At 39.5% G+C, this 23,200-nt stretch overlaps 1 protein-coding gene across 18 annotated transcripts in view; it reads left to right on the top strand.

Annotated features, from left to right (window-relative positions):
* The window catches only part of MBTD1 (mbt domain containing 1), a 68,264-nt gene extending 48,842 nt beyond the window's left edge, over positions 1–19,422 (top strand). For 15 of the 18 annotated variants that reach the window (XM_025440599.3, XM_049114091.1, XM_025440595.3 and 12 more), the window contains 6 exons: positions 4,031–4,178; positions 5,033–5,115; positions 5,574–5,808; positions 6,309–6,386; positions 10,909–11,100; positions 16,208–19,422. In XM_025440599.3, coding sequence (XP_025296384.1) covers positions 4,031–4,178; positions 5,033–5,115; positions 5,574–5,808; positions 6,309–6,386; positions 10,909–11,100; positions 16,208–16,326 — 855 coding nt within the window. In that variant the 3' untranslated portion in view covers positions 16,327–19,422. Of the gene's footprint in view, positions 1–4,030; positions 4,179–5,032; positions 5,116–5,573; positions 5,933–6,308; positions 6,387–10,908; positions 11,101–16,207 lie in introns of all 18 variants that reach the window. The other 3 variants (XM_049114094.1, XM_049114095.1, XR_007412909.1) reach the window with 2 other exon arrangements.
* Positions 19,423–23,200: the final 3,778 nt, after the last annotated feature.

Here is a 23,200-nt window from a genome sequence, read left to right as displayed (position 1 = left end):
GATTTCCCAGGCACCTGGGTGGCTCAGTCTGTTAAGCATCCAACTCTTGCTTTCAGCTCAGACCATGATATCAGGGTCATGAGATTGAGCCCCACGTTGGGCTCCGTGCTCAGCACGGAGTCTGTTTGAGATTGTCTGCCTCTGCCCCTCCCCACACACACACTCTTGCTCTCTCTCAAACCTAAAAAAGGGAAGAAAAAAAAAAGATTACCTTTAAGGGCATCTGGGTGGCTCGGTCAGTTAAGCCTCTGCCCTCAGTTCAGGTCATGATCCCAGGGTCCTGAAATCAAGCCCCACATCAGGTTCCCTGCTGAACAGAGAGCCTGCTTCTCCCTCTTCCTCCCTCTGTGTCCCTCCCCCTGCTTAAGTTCTCTCAAATAAGTAAATAAAATCCCTTTTTTTTAATGTAAAAATGTTGTTAAAGATTATTTTTAAAAATAAATACATAAATAAAAAACAGATTTCTGTGATCTACTCTGTATCTGCTTAATCAGAATCACAAGAAGTATTACACATGATAATGTATTTGTCTAAAAAGGATGAAATTCTCTCAGTGATTCTGAGAGTCAGATATGGGAAACAGTGCAGTTAAACCATGCTCTGTGCCATGAAAGGAGAATGAAGTGTCCAATGAGTATAGCATCAAACTTTGCTCAAAAATTACTTGGTTTATACATGCCATGCTAGGTTCAGTTTGGACTCTAAAAAGCCTACAGTCTTATAGAACAAGGTAAGATATGTACAAAGAAGTTTGATTCCGGATCAACTATAACTTAAGAAAGGTATGCAGTAGGGATGCCTGGGTGGCTCGGTGGTTGAGCGTCTGCATTTGGCTCAGGGCATGATTCTGGAGTCCCAGGACAAGTCCTACATCAGGCTTCCTGCATGGAGCCAGCTTCTCTCCCTCTGCCTGTGTCTCTGCCTTTCTCTGTATGTGTCTTTCATGAATAAATAAATAAAATCTTAAAAAAAAAAAGAAAGAAAGGTACACAGTACTGTTGGAATTCAAATAAAGGATATATTACAATGTCTCAGAGAAATTAGGGAAAGCTGGATAGAAGAGAAGAGATTTGAAAACTTCGCCTTGACGGTTGGGAAAAACAGCCCCGCAGAGATGCAGGAAGGAAACTTATGGAAAGAGGATATGCACAAATGAATTAAGGTGGGAAGGTGTAGGCAGGGTGTAGGGTAAGACAAGTTGTTCACACAGTGCACATCAAACCAGTTGCATCCAGCTCTTGATTTCGGCTCAGGTCACGATCATGGGTCGGGGATCAAGTCTCATGTGGGGCTCCGCACACACAGCCTGCTTAAGATTCTCCTTTGAGACAACTGGGTGGCTCAGTGGTTTACCGCCTGCCTTCAGCCCAGGGTGTGATCCTGGAGTCCCAGGATCGAATACTGCATTGGACTCCCTGCATGAAGCCTGCTTCCCCCTCTGCCTGTGTCTGCCTCTCTCTCTCTCTTTCTCATGAATAAATAAATAAAATCTTAAGAAAAAAAGATTTTCTCTCCCTCTTCCTCTGTCCCTTCCCTGTGCATGTGCTCGCTCTACCCACCACTGCCTCCCTACTCCCCTGACAAAAGGCTGCCCTGAGTATCCTGGTCAAAGCTTTTATAAGGAACAGCAACTCCCTCAAGTTAACTTTAGGAGAGTTACCCTAAGGACAGGGCAGTCTCATAGACAAGCAAGGACACAGGGATGAGAACTGGAAAGCCATAAACTCAGTGGTAATTTCTCCATATCTCGGGGCCTCTTTGTTCCATCCCTTCTCTGCTCTGAGTCTCTGCCACTTTCCTTTCACTCTTTTGGTTGGAGTTCTACTCACTCAGTCTTCATGTGTGGCTGCTAGCTCCATTCTGTATGATGGGCGTTCAGTTCCAACTCCAGCCCATGATTTGACAGCAGTCTCTGTGTCTGTTGATCCTAATCCTGAGAAAGATACTAGCTGAGCTCAGCCTCTGGCTTAGTCTCTAAAGGGTAGGCACTAGTCCCCACTTCAGTCAGCTGTAGTTAGAAAAGGGGAAAGGAATCCCATGTGAGTGAGGGTAGCCCTTTCCCAAGGTGCAGACAAATCTGTTAAGCTGGAAGAGGAAGTTACTATATATATCCAACATAGGAGAAACAACTAGGAGAAAGGCACATGAAGGTAGAGACTAAAAGGTAATGTGGAACCAGGTCACACAGGCTTGGGTATTGTTTTTTAAAAAAAAAATTGTTTATTGGCTCAGTGGTTGAGCATTGGCTCAGTGGTTGAGCGTCTGCCTTTGGCTCAGGTCATGATCCTGGGGTCCTGGAATCAAGTCCCCCATTGGTCTCCCCAGAGGGAGCCTGCTTCTCTCTGTGCCTATACCTCTGCCTCTCTCTGTGTGTCTCTCATGAATAAATAGTAAGATTAAATTTTGCTTATTTATCCTAGAGAGAGAATGAGAGACAAAGAGCACAGGGGGAGGGACATAGGGAGAAGCAGGCTCCCTGCTGAGCGGGGAACCTGACATGGGGCTCAATCCCAGGACCCTGAGATCATGACCTGAGCTGCAGGCAGATCCCTGACCGACTGAGCCACCCAGGTGCCCAGTCATTCAGGCTTTGAATATTTGGCCAGGCCATCTTAACTTTCTCTAGTGAGCAGGTAAGTTGGAAAGGCTTTCCTGTGTGAACAGAGGTCATAACAAAAGAAAGTTAAGCTGTGTAAGATGGGAAATGTCCAAAGAGGAAGCCTGAAAGCATTGTTCTCAAACGGTGTGGTGGAAAGGGAGTTCATGACATACACAGAAGGAATGACTTTAAGGGGAGTCATGAGACCTGGTGCTTGCTTACCTTTGAAGCTGGCTCTGACACCCTGTATGGACTCTCAGAGGGTGTGTTCAGCACACAAGTAGGGGAAAGACAGGACTAAGAGCCCGCAGAGGAGACAAACTCCTGATAAAACTGGAGGAGATGTGGGCCTAGCGTTGGTTTCTGACACAGTGTGTGGGGGTGTTACCACCAACACCGAAAGAAAAGGGCCAACATCAGAAATGTAAGGGTTGGAGGTAAGAGGATGCCACCAACAGGACCATCACCACACAGGAGAGGTGGAAAGATTGGCCAGTAAACTACATAATGAGAGTCAGGGAGAAAACATTTTAGAAAGCTGAGAGTAGTCAGCAAGTATGAGATACTTCAGGGAGGCTGAGATTTGAGGAGGGTAAGTGTTGCAGGAAAGGCAATAGATCTGACAAACTTGGTCACTGGTGAATTTAGCATTGTAGAAGGTTTGGGACAGAAGTCAGACTGCAAAGAGTTACATAGAATATACCTGGAAGTGGATCTCTGGGTAAAGTATGTAGAAGTTCATCATACTGTTGTACCTTTTCTGTAAATGTGAACTGTTTCAAAATAAAATATTTTAAAATTGATAGTGAAAGACATTAGAGTATAAGAAATAGTGTTTGTGGAGCAAAGTTCCAGCAGTAATAGGACATGATGGAAAGGTTTGTGTTGGGGGTAGGGTATTACATCTCAAAACAGGGGCACGAAGAAAGGAGTATGGGGACCCTTGCGCAGGGTGGCCTTAGATTCTTACACAGGAGCATGGGTATCTGTAGCATAAGAGAGGTAAAGTGGAGGATTGGTAAAGGTGGGAAAAAGTTTGGAAAAAACCCTTTCTGCTAAATCAGAAGGAAAGTTATACTGAGTAGGACTCAGAACCCTACCGAGACTAGACAGTTAAATTGGAGAGGAGCACTGGGCCCTGCTTCATGGGCCACAGCAGCCAGCACCTTACTATTGGCAAAAGGCACTGTTTGTCCTAGACCTCCGAAGTCACTTCTGTGTAACCCTGCTTTTGTTCTGGTACACACCGCAATCTGTGGAGGTTTCTCGTTACTATTTCAGTTACTAACACAATTCAGTGAAGAAGCATTTTTCACTTTTAAGAGACCTTTATGTAATACATTTTCCTTTCTTTTAGAATGTCACTTAAAGGATCACTTTTATAGTAGTGATATCTAATTTCAAATACTTGGAATTCTCTTCATTGAAAAGGTGCTGGCTGATGGATTCCTGATGATTGGGATCGATGGCTCAGAAGCAGCAGATGGATCTGACTGGTTCTGTTATCATGCAACCTCCCCTTCGATTTTCCCTGTTGGTTTCTGTGAAATTAACATGATTGAGCTCACTCCACCTAGAGGTACTTCATCCTATATGTACACTGGGTCATCATCCTTGCCCTCTTTTTTTTGCGTGGTATTTACTAATATCATTTAACACAGCCCTGGATTTTCTACTCTGTGAACCTATGATACATGTGTGTATGTACATTTAAACGTACATACCCATACCAAGCGCTGAGGGGTACTCTAAAAATATAAGGCACTGTATTCTAGCTAGCTTTAATAAATTACATTAGTATATAAGTTTTCCTGAGCATCTGTACATTTTATAATATGAATTGGTATTCTCTAAGCCCTGTGGAGATGGCGATGTAGGTAATTGTACACATGAACTTTTGTTAAAAATAGATACATGCTAAAGCCTTTGAGGGAAAGCAAGTTTCCATCTTTAGAATATCATGTGGCTTAAAAAAAAAAAGACTTACCCTTAAATAGCTTTCAAGGCTTAACCAGTGTCTTTCCTAATTTCAATATCTGAGCCTCGTGTTTTTCTCCTAAGAAAAGAACAGAGGTCTATAAAAATAGTATTTACCCAACCAGTTTTCTTACTTGAAAAGAAAGAAAAATATCACTGTGAAATATGAAATGCTATACTCTCCTACGTGTAGGATTTTAAAAGCAAAGGTCTGTAAAAGGATTGAGACACTTTTGCGTTAGGTAAGTAGGTGCACCTGTGTCTGTCTAGAAATGGAATGAAATCCTTATAACACAGAAGAATGACTGCATTTGACAATATTAGAGCAAGAGTTAAAAGTTTATTATAAAATCTAAAACCTGAGATCTTAGTGTGTAATGAGTCAGTTTTTTATCTACATTTTAATATTTTGCTAATTTTAAATGAACTGCTGATTAAATCAGGTGTGTTTTTCAGGTTATACAAAACTTCCTTTTAAATGGTTTGACTACCTCAGGGAAACTGGCTCCATTGCAGCACCAGTAAAACTATTTAATAAGGTAAATTTGAATAATGGCATAATATGTACAGCTTTTTGATGCCTCACAAATGCAAATCATTGTTGATCAAAATGTCTTTGGTTTATATTAGAAATTCTTTTTTTATTTTTATTTATTTATGATAGTCACTATATGAGAAATTATTAATGGAAATTAGTATAAACAAACATATTTATAGTAATAAAACAACATATTTTCTTTACCTAGGAAATGAAGCTTATTTTCAAACTTTGCTTCATTTTTAATCTGAGTAAAATAGAAATGAATACATTTCCTAATCAGTTCTTAAATACTTCTCACCTACATATGTTTTAATAACTAAAGAATCATTTGCAATTTTTTTGGTTTAAATTAGGTTATCTGGTTATGTTGCTTTTTTTCTTTTTTTCTCTCTCGGTGATTGTGAACTCATGCATTCTTTTTTTCACCCATGGTAATATTCTGCTTCTCTGTGTCAGGATGTTCCAAATCACGGATTTCGTGTAGGAATGAAATTAGAAGCAGTAGATCTCATGGAGCCACGGTTAATATGTGTAGCCACAGTAACTCGAATTATTCATCGTCTCTTGAGGATACATTTTGATGGATGGGAAGAAGAATATGATCAGTGGGTAGACTGTGAGTCCCCTGACCTCTATCCTGTAGGGTGGTGTCAATTAACCGGATATCAGCTACAGCCTCCGGCGTCACAGTGTAAGTTGGTATACAGAAAAGGTGTCCTTTTGTAAAAATCCGCAATTCTCCAGAGGACTGTTTCACATAAGTCATCTTGTGAGCTCACAGGACAAGAATATACCTTTGTCTGATTGGTTGCCAGGTAAGATCTTAAGACTCAACAACAATATCACAGAATCAGACCATGAGTACCACAGCAGTGTGAACTCAGTAGTCAATTACATGATGACTATAGAAAGAAACCCCACAGTAAGAGTACCCACCAAAGTCATCTAGACTTGTTTTAATGAGTTTGAAATTACAGGCTAACATTTACTGGCATATAATAAGTTCTTATTGAATAAATAATGGAATCTGTCTGGTGTCATGGGTTTTACAGAACAAGCGCCCTTATTTTCAAAGCATCTTGTACTTTTTTAAGTATAATGGCCTTGGTAAAGATAATTCATCTTAAATTGTATTTAGATTCATGTGTTTGCAATGCTTACTTGGTACCAATTTTCCATTTTATTTTTCAGCATCAAGAGAAAGCCAATCAGGTTCATCAAAACAGAAGAAAAAGGCTAAGTCCCAGCAATACAAAGGACATAAGAAAAGTGGGTCACCACATGGTGTTTATATACATTTCCTAAGTTGTTAACCAATTGGGGTCACAGTATTCTTGCATAGAAACTAATATCCCTGTGAGAACCTATGACTGTGCATTATGTATTTTGCTTAAAGGTGCAGTATGCCATAAAAGGCAAACCTTTCCAATAAACAGAAACTCTTACATTTTAACGGACAGGAAAAATTATCACCATAATATTTTAAAATATATATGGTAAAGAATACAGTACAAGTAGTTCTTGAAATAATATGTAAACCTACTGAAAATTAATCCTTTTTTTAATCTTTTAAAAAAAAAAGTTAAAGAAATGCTTGATATTTACAACAGACTTAAAGCCTAAGAAACCCATCCTTCTTATAAACCAAAACTCTCTTTCTAGAATGAGACTTACAAGAAAGTTGATGGCTAACAAAGTCAGGCTTCAGAAAAATTTTCTAAATTTGCTTTCTATGGATGCCTGGGTGGCTCAGCAGTTGAGCGTCTACCTTTGGCTCGGGGTGTGGTCAGAGTCCCGAGATCAAGTCCCACATCGGGCTCCCTGCATGGAGCCTGCTTTTCTCTCTGCCTGTGTCTCTGCCTCTCTCTCCATCTCTCTCATGGATAAATAAAATCTTTTTTAAAAATAACAAATAAATAAATTTGCTTTCTATGTCCTATTTTACCTTACAATGAATGCTTATTGGCTTTAGTAGCCAAAATAATATAGAATATATTGACAGCTCTATTTGATTATTTTAAATTTTTTGCCCCACACCCTAGGAAGCCACAGGTTTTTCTCTTCGTGACACTTGTCATGAAATATTTCATTCTGAAATAAGACTATTTTTTTTTTAAGATTTTATTTATTCATGAGAGACAGAGGCAGAGACATAGGCAGAGGGAGAAGCAGGCTCCCCTCAGGGAGTCCAGTGCAGGACTCAGTCCCTAGAGAAGAAGAGGATCACGCCCTGAGAGCCACCCAGGCGTCCCAAGACTATTTTTATATAAAGATGTTTTTAAAAGTCAAAAGTAGGGATCCCTGGGTGGCGCAGTGGTTTAGCGCCTGCCTTTGGCCCAGGGCGCAATCCTGGACACCCGGGATCGAATCCCACGTCGGGCTCCCGGTGCATGGAGCCTGCTTCTCCCTCTGCCTCTGTCTCTGCCTCTCTCTTTCTCTCTCTCTCTCTGTGTGACTATCATAAAATAAATAAAAATTAAAAAAAAAAAAGATTTAAAAGTCAAAAGTACATTTAAGGTTTTAAAGTAAAACCTATTTTTCCAGCTGACTTGCCACATGTTCAAATAAGTGTTAATCTCTCTCTCATTAACAACCAAGAAACTGAAGCAGCGTGAAGAATCAAATATACCCTTACTTTCTGATTATAGTCATTTGTTTATAGTTGTTTTCCCTGGGTGACTAAAATCTTATACCAGCCACTGCCATGGTGTTTTCGTGTCCTGGCATGAAACCCACATCAGCCTCCATAGCCATAGCCTCCAGGCCTTTCTCTCACCCTCTCTTTTATATTAGAGGTATAGGCCTCCTATTTGTCTAGTTATTTTGCTCACTAGCCACTTGCCAGGTTTGATACTCACCTGAAAGAACTTGAGAGAATATTGTCAGATAGGCAGATCAAAGTAATTCTCATGTGTCTGGAAATGAGGAAGAATTCACATGGTGGTTTTGTCAATGGACAAACCGTACTGCATGTGGTCACTAAAGCTTTTTCTGAGGTTGGATGGCACAGGCTGCACTAGCTTGTCTTTTCACTTTCCACTGGACAAGACCAAGATTTCAGGATTTTCTTTACAAAGTGCTGAACTAAGAACATTTCTTACTCTATGCCATATTTTTTAGAAATAATTTCTGAAAAAAAAAAATTTCTGAGCATTGAGTACACAATTCAAATGCCTCCCTCAATGTGACTCTTGCTGGTGTGTTTTCCAATTTAAGGGTTTAACAATTTTGAATTAATGGGCCAGGAACCATGGGAAGAAGTATGAAACTAATAAAGTGACAACAGCAATATGCTAGGTTTTTTTGTTTTTTTGTTTTTTTTTTTAAGATTTTATTTATTAAAAAAAAAAAAAGATTTTATTTATTTATTCATGAGACACAGAGAGAGAGAGGCAGAGACATAAGCAGAGAGAGGAGAAGCAGGCTCCATGCAAGGAGCCCGATATGGACTTGATTCCAGAACCCTGGGATCACACCCTGAGCTGAAGGCAGGTGCTCAACCACTGAGCCACACAGGCATCCCAATATGCCAGTTTTTAGTAATGTTTAATACTACCACATTTCTGGATTAACTGGGAAAATGAATTTAGCTGTAAATATATCATGTTCTTTATCTGTAACATTGTAATAGCTCTTCGTATTACAACATCATCTCTAATGCCTTTAAATTGTCCTTTAGTCATAGAATTAGTCGTAGAAAGGGAAAGGACTATGAATCCACAGTCCTTATTAGAAATCCTTGGGACCAGATGTGTTTTGGAATTAAGAACTTTTCAGGTTTTAGAAAAGTACAGTGTGTGCAGCATATATTATATAACACCCCTTACAGACTCTGGCACATTTTCGGAAGCAGTATAAATGTAAATGTTTACATTAAAGGGGCCAAATAAAGATTATAAATAGTATCACCAGTGAGGTCTGGTTTTATTGCCAAAGTCTTACAGAAAAATTGTGAATTTTGGAATTGAGGATAGCAAATTATAGTGCCGTGAGAATAAAGAAGCAATCTTCATTGCAAGGGTATTCTTTTATTTTTTTGCATTCATCACCAGATAGTTCACTAGAAATTTTTCCTGCAAAACTTGACTTGCCCAAATAAAGAATTTGGAGTCTGTAAACCTAATTTATCCATTGCATGCAGTATCATTAGCAGATCAGCCACAAACTCCTTCGTTTTTAAGTTTGCTTACAGATTATTATATTTTGGCTCTGGTTTCATCTTCTAGCTTTTTGGGCTTTATGTACCTAAAATCATCCATCAGTGTGTTCTTTGGTAGTGTTTTTGTTTGGTTATTGTTGGTGTTTTTGTTTTTTAACTGAAATAGATACTTGATTGGCTTCATTGTTCTGGCTTGTTTTGCAGTGATCTGTGTTCATGCTATAAAGAGATAACTATCAACTAGTGCTTTTGAAAAATAAGAGTAATGTTCTGCCACTCTGCCAGGAGGATCAGATAGACAGTTGTATGCATGTGGTCTGTCCAATCTGGAAAGCCGTATTTTTCAAGGTTTAGTAATTCTAGCGCAGGGCACCCAGCACACTGATTTCTGAACCATCTTCAGGGGCTATTTATTATAAATAGTAGAGAGTTGGAGAGCCTCTTTGGATGTTTACCTCTAGGTGTGTCTACATTAGGAAAGGTGTAAATGATTTGCTGCACATGATTTTGGTATGGCAGTTGGGAGTTGAATGTGTACTCACTAGCAACTTAGTTTCCAGACCATTTACATAGGCATACTGTCTGACATAGATTTATCTTTTAGTCCTGATTTCGTGAAGCATAATCTCTGATTGCACTTGCCTGGGTCATTTGTATACTCTGGAAGAAAACATAATTTATAGCCCCAGAGATATGTAAGTATCCTTCAGCTTTCAACCTGACTAATGCAATATGTTGGTTCAGTATTTGCAAAGTTTAGATTACTTTTTTTTTTTTTTTTTTGCTGGTGAAAGCATCGTGTAAATCTTTGAAGGCTTATATTTGCTTATGAAACTGTAACCAAAAGGTGTTTCAAAAGAAATTAGATTGCTTAAGTACTTGCAGGCAACAAGCTTTCAATTTTAGAAATGCTTTTCAGAGTAAGAATTATAAGTGTTTTCTAAAAGACTGGATTATAAACCAAAAGGTAGGACAACACATTTCATATCAGTAAAATTCTGCCGCCCAGATAATCCATTATTCAACTGTCGGATTCTCCCTGAAAGCCAGTGTTGTTTGGCTTTGTATGGGCAGTGAAATGCTACTCTACAAGGAGAGTTTCAAAACTTTCTTTCTCTACCATTGGATTTTCAACCCCCCTCAGATAAAATTTTTTTTTTTTAAGATGTTCTTGAAGGAAGTTAGCCAGCTATTCTCCACACTGAATGTTCTAGGTAGTTCATTTTGCTTTGTTTTATTTAATTTTTTTAAGACGTTATTTTTAAGTAATCTCTACACCAAGTGTGGGGCTCAAACTCACAGCCCCAAAATCAAGAGTCAGATGCTCCACTCACTGGGCCGGCAGGTGCCCTCCTTTGGTTTTTTGTTTTGTTTTGTTTTTAAATTGATTTAAGAGTCAGGAGCCAGGATTACCAGGCTCTCAGAGACTAGAAATAATCTCCCCGGTCATTCCTCTGAACATCCACCCCCACACGTACACACATTCACATTCCTTGTTTTCAGAAATACAGACCTTGCATAGTTGGTTCTCTTTTCAGAGTATCCTATGCAACACAGTCTTTCCTAGTTATAATGCACGTTTCTTACCACACGTGTAAGTAAAAGCTTACTTTAGTTTGACTTGATATTTAGAGAGGAAGATGCCAGTTGGGAAGAAGCCTGTCAGTTTGTCGAGCCTGCCTATGACAGGTGGGGTGCGGAGGAGCTTCTCTGGTGACGAAGAGTTGACTCCTCCTCCATATCGAACCCTTCCAGCACAGACAGCCCCGGAGGCCTTCCCACCTCCCAGCACTAGCCGAGAGTTCAGTCCCAGCCTCAAAACAGGTAATAGTCATATCAGCACCTCAGGTACTACAGGGGGTGAAGGTCTGGGCAGGGTGGTGGGAGACAAAGCATGATCCGGCATGACAGATGCTGACTCATTAAAATTTTCTTTTTCTTTCAACTAAAAACTTCATCCTCACTAGTCCTTGGTAGTCACATCACTAAGTTGAATCATCAGGGAGAGATTTTTATTTTCTTTTAAACCACTTCTGAGCTTCAGTTAGGATCAAGCTCATCATTTCAGTTGATGGAATTGTGAGACAACTTGTACTGTTTCATGGTTTTATTAAAATAGTTGAACATTTTCCATCACAGAATTCCATGTGACTTGACCTGGGGGAAAGATACACCATTAGGGATCAGCCTGATTAATCAGAGCCAAAGATGAGGCTTTGCTTATAGCATTCCACAGTGTCTCATTCATTAGGAAGAATGTGTTTTGCGTTTCTATGGAATTTGGGTCCTGGTGGTGACACTGACCACCATCGTAGTTGAATAATATGAACTTGTATCTCCAATATTTTGGTGTTGAATTTGACTAACCTCATTCCCATAACTTCATGTTTATTTTACACTGATTCAGTAAGTGACACTTAATTTGAATTTAATTGGTTTGGCCAAGCTAGTAGATTGTCAGGAAAGCTGCAAAAGGTTTTACCTTTTTGCTGAGAACAAACGTATTATCATAGAATATCAGAAAGCTTCACTTGCATGTGATGAACTTCAGACATGAGTATGGAGAGACAGCTTCACGGCCAGAGTCGTCCAGGCCTTGGCATATATTCTGCGGTGTCCTAACTGTTGCTTTTAAACTCGATGGCTTTATTTAATCAGTAGTCCTCAAAATGCCTTTTGTATATTGAAAATGCTGATGGGACTTAATACTCTGTTTTCTTCTTCTCCCTCTGTTTGATAATATCTTTATACCTAAAGTTTTTAGGGGTTTTGGTTTTTCTGGGATTTTGGGTTTGTTTGGTTGGTTGGGTTTTTTTGCCTTTTAAGATGTGTGCTTTAACTTTTGCCTCCATACCAGTGTATTAAGTTATCTTCTTCCTCCCTAGTCCATCTCTCTGAAGGTCACTTTGTTACCCTTCTATCTAGAGGAAATTACTATACCTTTTTTGTATAAAAAAATAGGTTAGGACTGCAAATCTAAGTTTTATCTGTTCTTTCCTGGAAAAACGCTCAAAGTCTAAAGAGCACTTCAATTTCTTTTCTTGTCTCTTTAACTTTGTTTTTATACTTGCTTTTTTATGAAATAGTCTTCTTTAACCTAAGTAATTGAGTATAGATCTTGTGAGCTCTCAATATGTTTGAATTTTTATTGGACTTAGGTGTTTTCGTTGAGCATTAGGCTGATTTGGAAGATGTATATCAAAAAAAAAAAAAAGGAAGATGTATATCGGGTGTTGTGAGAGGTTATTGATTCGTATAAAACAGAGCTTCTAGGATTGGCAAAACCCAAGAACTTGGATAGACACATGGGATGGAAAGCACCAGGTCTCCTTCCATCAGTGTCTGTAGTGTCTTCTGAGCTGGGGGTACATCTTGTGGGGCTTGGTGTGATTCTACTCTGCTAAAACTGTGTGGGCACTGTGTTCCTGTCGTAACTACCTGAAAGCTGCAGTTTGATTAGCTACTGAGAGTATATTATTTGTGGACTTCCAGCTAGGAAAATAGGACTTTCAGCTTCAGTTTATCTCCTGAGATGTTCGTGATTAGAGTCAGCAAGGTGAATTCCTTTTAAAAACGGAGCTAAGAAAATGCACTTGCATGGAAGGTGACATTCACCCACAGGACCTATTTTATTTTATCCATCATTCTTTGAGAATAAGGCCTGGAAAGGAGAGATGATTAGCATAAAGATACCAGACAGGTTTTATTTTAGGTTTCATGAAACAGGGAAACTTTACATCAAAGCATTCCACATCTGAGTGAATGTTTCACCTTTATCTTGAGTTACTTTTTTTTAAGCACATTGTTTTCATATTTTAACATGCATAGAAGCATAATACAGAAATTCATTAATAATAAATGCAAATAGTTTCAGAACTTTAGAATCTCAACTTACCTTTCTGACATTCAAGAAACAAAACAAATTAACATCCATTTGAATGGAACATGTTTGGTCTTGAAGCACGGGAGTTCTTTTCTCATTCATGTAGCCATCTGACCATCTTATAATAAGATTTGTTTTAATCAACCTTTTATTGTGGGTACTGCACCTTTAATGAAACTTGGGGTTTTTCTTTTGTGTTTATTTTCATGGTATTATTCAAATGTCCTTAACAATTAATATGTATTGGTTAGATTTGAAAGATAACTATTACATACTCAATACTCTCCATAAAAGCATTTTTAATTTAAAAAAAAGAATTGCACAGTTTTGTTTGCTTTTGACTTTGAACAGTCTGATTAGTGTTTGCTATTACTGCAGGCATAGTATATTCGCTTTTCTGTCTTTGGGCTATGAAATTCCATTACCAAAACAAGTACCAAAGTAAGATGAAATGAATTGACATCTCTCAAAAGATTATTCTTTATTCTTTAAATTATTAAATAAGATGTCAAAGACCACTGTTTTTTTAAGGTTTTTTTTAAGTACTCTTTATACCCAATGTGGGGCTTAAACTTACAACCCCAACATTAAGAGTTGCATACTCTGCAGACTGAGCCAGCTAGGTGCCCCAAAGACCAGTTTTGGGAACTAATCTTTTCTAACTATAAGATCAGGATGAAAAATATTTTTCTATGACCATATTATTTGACTTGAGAGTGTAACCATTTTAATATTTTTCCAAATGCTGACACTGTCTACTTAGTTTTTCATGAAACTTAATTGACTTACTATTCATCTAAATATTCGGAATCCTAAAAAATAATAACAATAAATAAATAAATAAATATTCTGAGTCCTAATTCTTCTCATAAATTGACCATTTTTTCTATGTATAAGCAGCTCCCAATTTACATTCTGTATATGTGTGAATCCTTTCCTTCCAGTTATAATGGAAAGACCCATACAAGAAGAAACGATCTGCACCTTTTATTTGGAGGGTAGTGCCTGCAAGAAGCAGACAGGTTACTTCAGGGAGTAGTAGTACACCAGCAGGAGTGTGAGTCAAACGTTGCACGTAAACGTTTGTGACAGGCACCGGGGCAAAGGGGGGCCCAGCTAAAGAACATAGCAGCCAGCGAGCTGCCACTGATTACAGCCCCTAGAGGATGCTGGCCTCCTGTTGCTAAGTCTCTCTGCTTTCCCAGGTCTTTTTTTTTTTAAGATTTTGTTTATTTATTCATGAGAGACACAGAGAGAGAGAGGCAGAGACACAGGCAGAAGGAGAAGCAGGCTCCATGCAGGGAGCCCGACATAGGACTCTATCCCGGGTCTCCAGGATTAGGTCCTGGACTGAAGGCAGCGCTAAACCACTGAGCCACCAGGCCTGTGCTGCCTTCCCAGGTCTTACGTGAAATCTCTTATTTCAGAATATTTAGTCAAATTCAAAAGAACCATGGGACACAGGTGAGGGGAGTGGGAAGGACACAGTTTGTGACCTCTGATGTAACACATCTGTGTGCTAAAGAAATGGGGAAGAAAACTAGCACTGCTCACCATGGGGTTAGATTCCAGTCAGTATTACTTACTGTTAACCTTACAAGATCACCCATTCTTTCAAATATTTGGAATTTGACCAGCTCAATTTTGGTTAAACAGTAACATTTAAAGAAACCTGGACACGTCTCTGAGAGGTTGGTAATGAGACTAATTTTTAGCACCAAGCTGAGATCATTTTTATTTAAAAAGTAAGGAAGTAATTTTTTGAAAGGGGAGAAGTTCTGTAGGAAGTACCAGTGGGCCATGAGCCTCGGTGGATTCAGAGCAATCTGAAGTTACTGGGTAATGATGTTGAGGGACAGTAAGTTAAAAGGCATTTATAAAAAGAAAAAGAGATAGGAAAATCTCAAGAATTAAACAGTCTAAAGTTTTTGCCCAAGACCACTGCTAGGCCCAACAAAAAAATTTTTCTCTTCATCTTTGCCCATGCATTAGAAAGAGCCCTCCCTCTTGTCCCTAAGGATTCTGACTAGCAGAACTTCAGTGGCTATCAAGAAATCTCAACCCCACTGAAAATATTACAAAATGATAAACAGTTGTCCATGAAAATAAAGACCTACTGGACTATGACCTATTTATCAATTGAGGACTGCCTATACTGTTGGTGGTTTTCATTAAAAAGTCACCAGGGGCGCTGGGCTGGCTCAGTTGGTAGAGCATGTGATTCCTAATCTCAGGGTTGTGAGCTTAGGCCCCACGTGGGGTGTGGAACCTACTTTAAAAAAAAAAAAAAAAAAAGAAGAAGAAAAGGAAGTCCTCAGATAAGGACTCAGGCAGTACTGCTGTTGGGTGATGCCATTGGCAGTGTTAGCTGTTTCGTGCCAGTGATTTTCACATTGCCAATGCCAGTAAAGTTTTATTTTACCTAAAGTGACTACTTGAGGTTTTCCATGATTTTAGTTTTAATATAGTTATCTAATGTCAGATTTATTATTTGTTTTTATAAGTATGTAAATTATGTATACACATAATACTCATCTTAGAGATGATAGAATACTTAGTATGATTTATAGTACTGTTTTAATATTATCAGAATTATATCTTTTTTTCTACAGGGAGTCTAATAAAGGTGCTCCTTGGAAATAATATTATATTGAGGTCATATTTTTTACATTACTTATCTTAAACATTCTAGTTTAAAATCATGAGAAAAACGTCATTGTTTATAGACGTTGACATAAAAGTGAATACTTCATTTGAAGCCAAATTCTAATAATTCTCACCAAATCAGTGTTATTACCTTGACCATTTCATTGAAGCTGTCCAGCATGCAGTATTTTATTGTTCCTTTTCGGAACTTACCCTAACTGCTGATTTCCTTGAAAAATTAAAATGAATTAAATGTTCATACTTCAGGGGGTTAATTTTAAGAATTATTGAAGACATGAAGAAGTCTTACTAACTAAAGCTGATGGAACCTGAAGATTGAAAGTAACCTGAATATCCTGGAAAAGCTTACTAACATCCCACATATTTCTCTCTTTCACACAGTGACTGCATTGCAGCTGAAGGAGGAGTTGATAGACGGAGAGGATTATCACTTCCTCCAAGGAGCATCTGATCAGGAAAGCAATGGCTCTGCCAACTTCTACATCAAACAAGAGCCCTGAGGAGGCTCAAGAACTGAGGGCGGGAGGGGAAGAATTTTACACAGGACTGATTTATTATCAATCGAGCTGTACAGCGGGGCTATTCTACTGGGACATTTTGCTAAACATAGAAAATTTCAGTTCCAGATTTTTCAGGTGGGTGGGGAAACTATTTTAGTCGTGGGGGGAAATTTTTCAATTTATAAAGATGGACAATTTTTGTGTTGTATTTGAAGCTTTTGAAAGAATTTTGTAATATTTTCCAAGTTTGGATTTATGTGCATTGTTAACAACTGAAATTCTAACTTTTTGGTAAGATTAAAGTTTAGGTAGCAGGATTAAAGGAAATGATTTAAGAAGGATATAGTTGTAAATGCAAACGAACTGTCATTACAAATGAACCTTTTTGGTACCTGTTGGGAGATTTTGGGATTTTAGAAGTTAGGCCAGTCACATCTCCAGCTTCCTTTGCTGCAGAAATATGCAACTGAACCCCCCCCCCCTCGTGGAGGGTTCGTCACCACATAGATCATGGAAGGGGTAATTAATTCTGCTTGTTGGCATTTATCGCAGCCCATTTTAAATGTTTGTACAGAAATGTTTTTCATTCTGTGAAAATTTATTTGGAGTTCTATATGAAACTGGAAGAACTCTGGATACTTTTATATGTTCTCTTTTAATTAAAAAATGATTAAAATTATCCTAACACTAAAGTGTTAAACTGGAATGGTTGACAAGATCAACAGGATCTCAGTCTACATGTTGAGGGGTTGGGGAAAATGCAATATTGTCCTTCGTCCATTTTCTTTTTCTTACTGAGAGATACCCCACAAGAGGGATTCTGATCAGTTCTCTGCCACTTCCCTCCATCTGCTAGATAATACTTGGTATCACCACACCCCAAAACAGATGTTCTTCTGTATTACCAGTAGGATCAAATTAAAAGTTGTCTAAAGCCAAAAATCAGTTTAGAATTCAAAATCATTCCAGCTCTGCTTTTAACTATCCTGGATTTGTTTTAAAAAAAAGAAAACTAATTTGAAAGAGAATTTAATTTTCTTAAAATTCCATATATATAAATATATATATATATATATAGTATGAATTGTCTTTTAATTGTATTCAAAATTAATTTTAATAGTAATAACTGATTTGGACCATTTCAGACATTCCCTGACTTTAAAATTCACATGGCTTCCTTTTAAAAAAGGATACAAGGGTAAATTGGTGAAAGGTTTGCTCTCTGCATTTTTCTGACTTTCTGAGTTGTGACTGAATGAGAGAGCTCTAGCGTTTACCAGTGAGGTTCATAAACTAAACTCTCAGGAATTAATTGCATCTGTTCTAGAAGTGCTTCTGGGTCTTAGCCTGGCCTCTTCAGAGTGGTAACATTGGCCATCTCCTCTGGAATATAGGTAGGGCTACTTAGAAATTAATCAAAATGATTAACCTCTAAAGTCCTTTAGCCTATGGAATGCTTTAAAAATAAATGGTAATGGAAAGCCCCAGGAGACTGTTTTAGGTAAGATTTTTGTTTGAATTTTAAAATGCATAGAACATTAAAAACCAGCAATTTATTTTCTAAAATATTGCTCTACTTTTGGGAATAATAGCATTGGTAATACGCACAGGTTTACCTCATTCTATGCAAGAGGGGTTAATAACATAAGGTTTTGTAGTTGCTACTGGAAGTAAAATTTGTTACTTTATAGTGTAAGAATGTATGGAATTGCATGTCAACATTTCTTAATACTGACTCTTAGGGGCATAAATGCAGATCATATCAACGCCAAGTTGATTCTCATGTGTCAAATATATGTGAATTCAGCTGTTAAATTACTGGATATTTATCTTAAACAACCTTACTGAGAGGGACCTACTGTAAATGTGACATCCTCACACTTCCCAAATCTTTAACTTTAAAGAATCTTCCCGTAAACTTAAAGCCTAGAAGACTTCCAACGCAGGGCTTAGCACGATCTTTGTTCTCAGGCTCTGGTTCCATGACGGGGGCACAGGATGCCAGCTGCATGGCGTGCCTTGGGCTTACGGGCTCTGTGGGGAACTGAGTAAACCAGGAGAGATTTGATTTGGAGCCTGGTTAATTAGCTCTGTGTACAATGCTCATTTGTAGCCAGGTCTTAGAAGCTTCCAATCATAGAGCAAAACCAGGCTCTGTGTGTTCTCGAGTGTCCCACCTGTTCATGAAGTGTTTCTCGTCTTGATCCCACAACCACCAGTTAAAGGTTGGCGAGGACTTCTGCAGTCTAAACACAGTCTGAAGCCCTCCTCAGAGTTCAGGCTCTAACTCCTGCTGCTGCTGAACAGAAAATAAGTTAATGCAGGGGAGGTTGACGTCTTAGCCATAACTCCAGTCGTACCACCCAATAGCCCCGTTCTCTTTTATGGTTCAAAACGTACTGCTGACCTTGGGTTTGTTTTCGTTTTTTTTCCTGTTAGGATTATTTGGGGATTTTTGGTAGTTTAAGCCCTTTAACCTTTTCCTTGCTGTGTATGAGGAAAGCTAAAGCTGTTATCAACTTCTACGGATACTAACACGGGTTTTCAGTGTTTGTTTGTTTTTATTATATTAATTTTGCGTGATGTGAATACCCTCTCCCATCAATCCTTGTATTATGGTGCTATATATTTGGTAATGATCCTTTACTATTGGGAAGGGATTTTAAAAATACTGTGATGAAACTGGGTTTGCTTCCTTTGACTTTCATATTTTAAATAAAGCCACAGTCATTTATACAAAAGAAAAGCATCTGTCCCTGGGCAAACCTTTTGAGGACAGAGGTCAAAGTAAACTGCATAAGGTTTTTACATCATTTCTGTATGTATTTGATATCTAGATCAATATCTGTACAAATTTAATCTTTTATTTTCTTGGTAACTCGTGATCATTGAGAAAGTATTTGAGACTTTCTCACGAAGTGTATATATAATGGCGTGAAAAATTCCTTCGGAGAAATTTATGTTCCTTTCATTTTTACCAAACTGCAAATTTTCAGCATGGATGTGAAAAGCATTAAAATTATAACTTTGTGTACAAGATGAAAATAATTCACTAAATTTGCCCTTTTTTTACACAAAATAAAACGTTAAAGTTAAGTCGTATCGGAGCAATTCTTTAATACGCTTTGGTCTTCGAGGGGTTTCCTTTTTTATTCAAAATCCCAAGTGCCTTCTGTAAGCAATCATGTGTCCTGGAGAAAGTGGGGGTGGGGGTGGGGGTCCTTCCTCACCAAACCTGTGACCTGATAAGGGGAAAGCGAGCACAGGTGTGAGGAAAAGTTTACCCCTGGCTGACGAGAGAGGAACAGTATTTGGGGCCTGTGTGGACATGGCTGCGTCTGAGGCAGGATTTCCCAGGTAAATGGCAAGGTTTACAGCACAGGCAGGTGAGAGCATGGACCACTGGTGGGAGAGCCCATCACTATAACTAGAACATGGTGGTTCAGGGTTGGCGTGCTGGTGGGGGCGGTGGGGGCGGGGTGGGGGGCGCTTTTCTTTAAGCTCCATTAACTTCAACAGCAGACAGGATTCATGGGATGTAAATGGTCCCAGCTGGCTCTTACTGTCTCTATGAAGAGGAAATGCAAGACACACTCCTTTACCAACAACTAACTCATTAGGAGTTCTTCAACTCCTAAAGTTTTTTTTTGTTTTGTTTTGTTTTGTTTTTTATTTATGATAGACATAGAGAGAGAGAGAGAGAGGCAGAGGAGGAGGGCGAAGCAGGCTCCAGGCCGGGAGCCCGACGCGGGACTCGATCCCAGGACTCCAGGATCGCGCCCTAGGCCAAAGGCAGGCGCCAAACCGCTGAGCCACCCAGGGATCCCCTCAACTCCTAAAGTTATTCAACTTTTCCTAAAAGAGCAGTTTGTAGAGAATTTTATGGATGTAAGATAATAGATGGATTGGGTCTTCTGGGGTTAATTTCATCATCAAACTTTAGAGAAATAGAACACACTGCAAGAAAAATATAGAACCTAATTTCTGCCCTGCTTTCCTTCCTTAAATGGCTTGAACGGTCGCCTAGTACGTTGCAATTCCCAGCTTGGTTCTCATTTACGGTCCCATGAGCTTTGAGATACACATATTATTCTTTAAACCATCACATGCCTCTTGGGAAAACTAGTTTCCTGTGTGCTTAATGCCCAACATATGTTTGAAGAGTACCGAGTGTTTCCCCCAAACAAGTAACTTTACTCCTGTGGTGGTTATCCAGCCTCGTGTGATCAGGGGACAACAGTAAAGGATTTCCTTTTGCAGGCTGTTACTGGGGCTAGGGCTACCCATTTTGGCCTGTTACAAATTCTAAGCCTCACAAGCAGCCAAAAAAGGGCTATGTAAAAATAACTATGTAAAAAGTAATGCATTTTTTAAAGATTTTATTCAATTATTAGAGGAGGTGGAGAGAAGGAGGAGAGGGAGATAGACAAGCAGACTCCACCCTAAGCACAGGGCCTGGAGGCAGACATGGCTCAGTCCCACAGCCCTAAGCTCACAACCTGAGCCAAAAATCAAGAGTGGATGCCCAACTAACTGAGCCACTCAAGCACCCCAACGGTAATACATTTTAATTTTTTAAAGATTTTTTATTTATTTGAGGGACACCTGGGTGGCTCACCTGCCTTCAGCCCAGGGCATGATCCTGGAGTCCGGGATCGAGTCCCACATCGGGCTCCCTGCATGGAGCCTGCTTCTCCCTCTGCCTGTCTCTGCCAGTCTCTCTCTCTCTCTCTCTCTCTCTCTCTCTCGAATAAATAAAATCTTCTAAAAAGTTTTTTTATTTTTTTAATTTTTAAAAAATATTTTATTTATTCATCAGAGACAGAGAGAGAGGCAGAGATAGGCAGAGGGAGAAGCAGGCTCCATGCAGGGAGCCCGATGTGGGACTCGATCCCGGACTCCAGGATCATGCCCTGGGCTGAAGGCAGACTCCCTCAACCACTGAGCCTCCTACACGTCCCTAAGAAAAATATTTTTAAGATTTTTTATTTATTTGAAAGAGAAAAATCGAGCAGGGCTGTGGGGAGATGGGGAGCAGAGAGAGAAAGAGAAGCAGACTCCCTGCTGAGAGCCAGCCATGGGGCTCAATCCCAAGATGTTGGGATCTTGACCTGAGCTGAAAGCAGATGCTTAACTGACTGAGCCACCCAGGCACCCCAAGTAATGCATTTTAAAGAAGAAATACAGGGCAGCCCGGGTGGCTCAGCGGTTTAGCGCCACCTTCAGCCGAGGGCCTGATCCTGGAGATCTCAGATTGAGTCCCAGGTCTGGCTCACTGCATGGAGCCTGCTTCACCCTCTGCCTGTGTCTCTGCCTCTCTCTCTCTCTCTCTCTCTCTCTCTCTCGTGAATAAATAAATAAAATCTTTTTTTTTTTTTTAATAAAAAAGAAATACAGGGACACCTGGGTGGCTCAGCAGGATCCGCTCAAGATGTGATCCTGGAGGGATCCCTGGGTGGCGCAGCGGTTTGGCGCCTGCCTTTGGCCCAGGGCGTGATCCTGGAGACCTGGGATCGAATCCCATGTCGGGCTCCCGGCATGGAGCCTGCTTCTCCCTCTGCCTGTGTCTCTGCCTCTCTCTCTCTCTGTGTGTGACTATCATAAATAAATAAAAAATTTATTTAAAAAAAAAAAAAAAGATGTGATCCTGGAGTTCTGGGATCAAGTTCCACTTCGGGCTCCTGTATGGAGCCTGCTTCTCCTCCCTCTGCCTATGTCTCTACCTCTCTCTCTCTCTCTGTCTCTCATGAATAAATAAAACCTTTAAAAAAAGAAAAATACAAATGGCCATTAGGCACATGAAAATATGGGCTCATCATCCCTTATCATCAGAAAAATACAAATCAAAACTACAATGAGGTATCACCTGACACCTGTCAGAATGGCTAAAATTAAAAACACAGGGATCCCTGGGTGGCGCAGCGGTTTGGCGCCTGCCTTTGGCCCAGGGCGCGATCCTGGAGACCCGGGATTGAATCCCACATCAGGGCTCCCGGTGCATGAAGCCTGCTTCTCCCTCTGCCTATGTCTCTGCCTCTCTCTCTCTCTCTCTGTGACTATCATAAATGAATAAAAAAATAAAATAAAAATAAAAATTAAAAAAACAAAAGTTTAAAAAAATTAAAAACACAAGTATTGGTGAGGATGTAGAGAAATAGGAATCCTCTTGCACTGCTGGGATTGCGCACTGGTGCAGCCACTCTGAAAAACAGTATGGAAGTTTCTCAAAAAGTTAAAAATAGAAGTACCCTAGGGCAGACCCAGTGGCGCAGTGGTTTAGTGCCTGCCTTCAGCCCAGGGTGTGATCCTGGAGACCGGGGATTGAGTCCCATGTCAGGCTCCCTGCATGGAGCCTGCTTCTCCCTTTGCCTCTCTCTCTCTCTCTCTCTCATGAATAAATAAATAAAATTTTTTAAAAAATAGAAGTACCCTACATCCAGTAGTTGCATTACTGGGCATTTATCCATAGAATACAAAAACACTAAGGCAAAAGGATTCTTGCATCCTTGTATTCATTTGCAGCATTATTTACAACAGCCAAATTATGGTAGCAGCCCGTGTCCATCAGTAGATGAATGGATAAGATATGGTGGGTGGATAGATACATATGGAGGACTATTTAGCTATAAAAATAAAAAAGAATGAAACCTTGCCATTTGCAACAACATGGATGGAGCTAAAGTATAATGCTAGGTGAAGTTGGAGAAAGACAACTACCACATGATTTCACCTTCTCTGTGGAATTTAAAAAGCAAATGAGCAAAGGGGAAAATAGAAACCAAGAAACAGCCTCTTAATTATAGAAAACTGGCAGTTACTAGAGGGGAGGTGGGGAGAATTAAAGAGTATTTACCATGATGAAAAAAAATAATAA

The sequence above is a fragment of the Canis lupus genome, chromosome 9 (assembly GCF_003254725.2).
Source record: "Canis lupus dingo isolate Sandy chromosome 9, ASM325472v2, whole genome shotgun sequence".
NCBI lineage: Eukaryota > Metazoa > Chordata > Mammalia > Carnivora > Canidae > Canis > Canis lupus.
The sequence above is the reverse complement of the archived record's forward strand: the minus strand, read 5'-3'. Positions and strand labels throughout refer to the sequence as shown.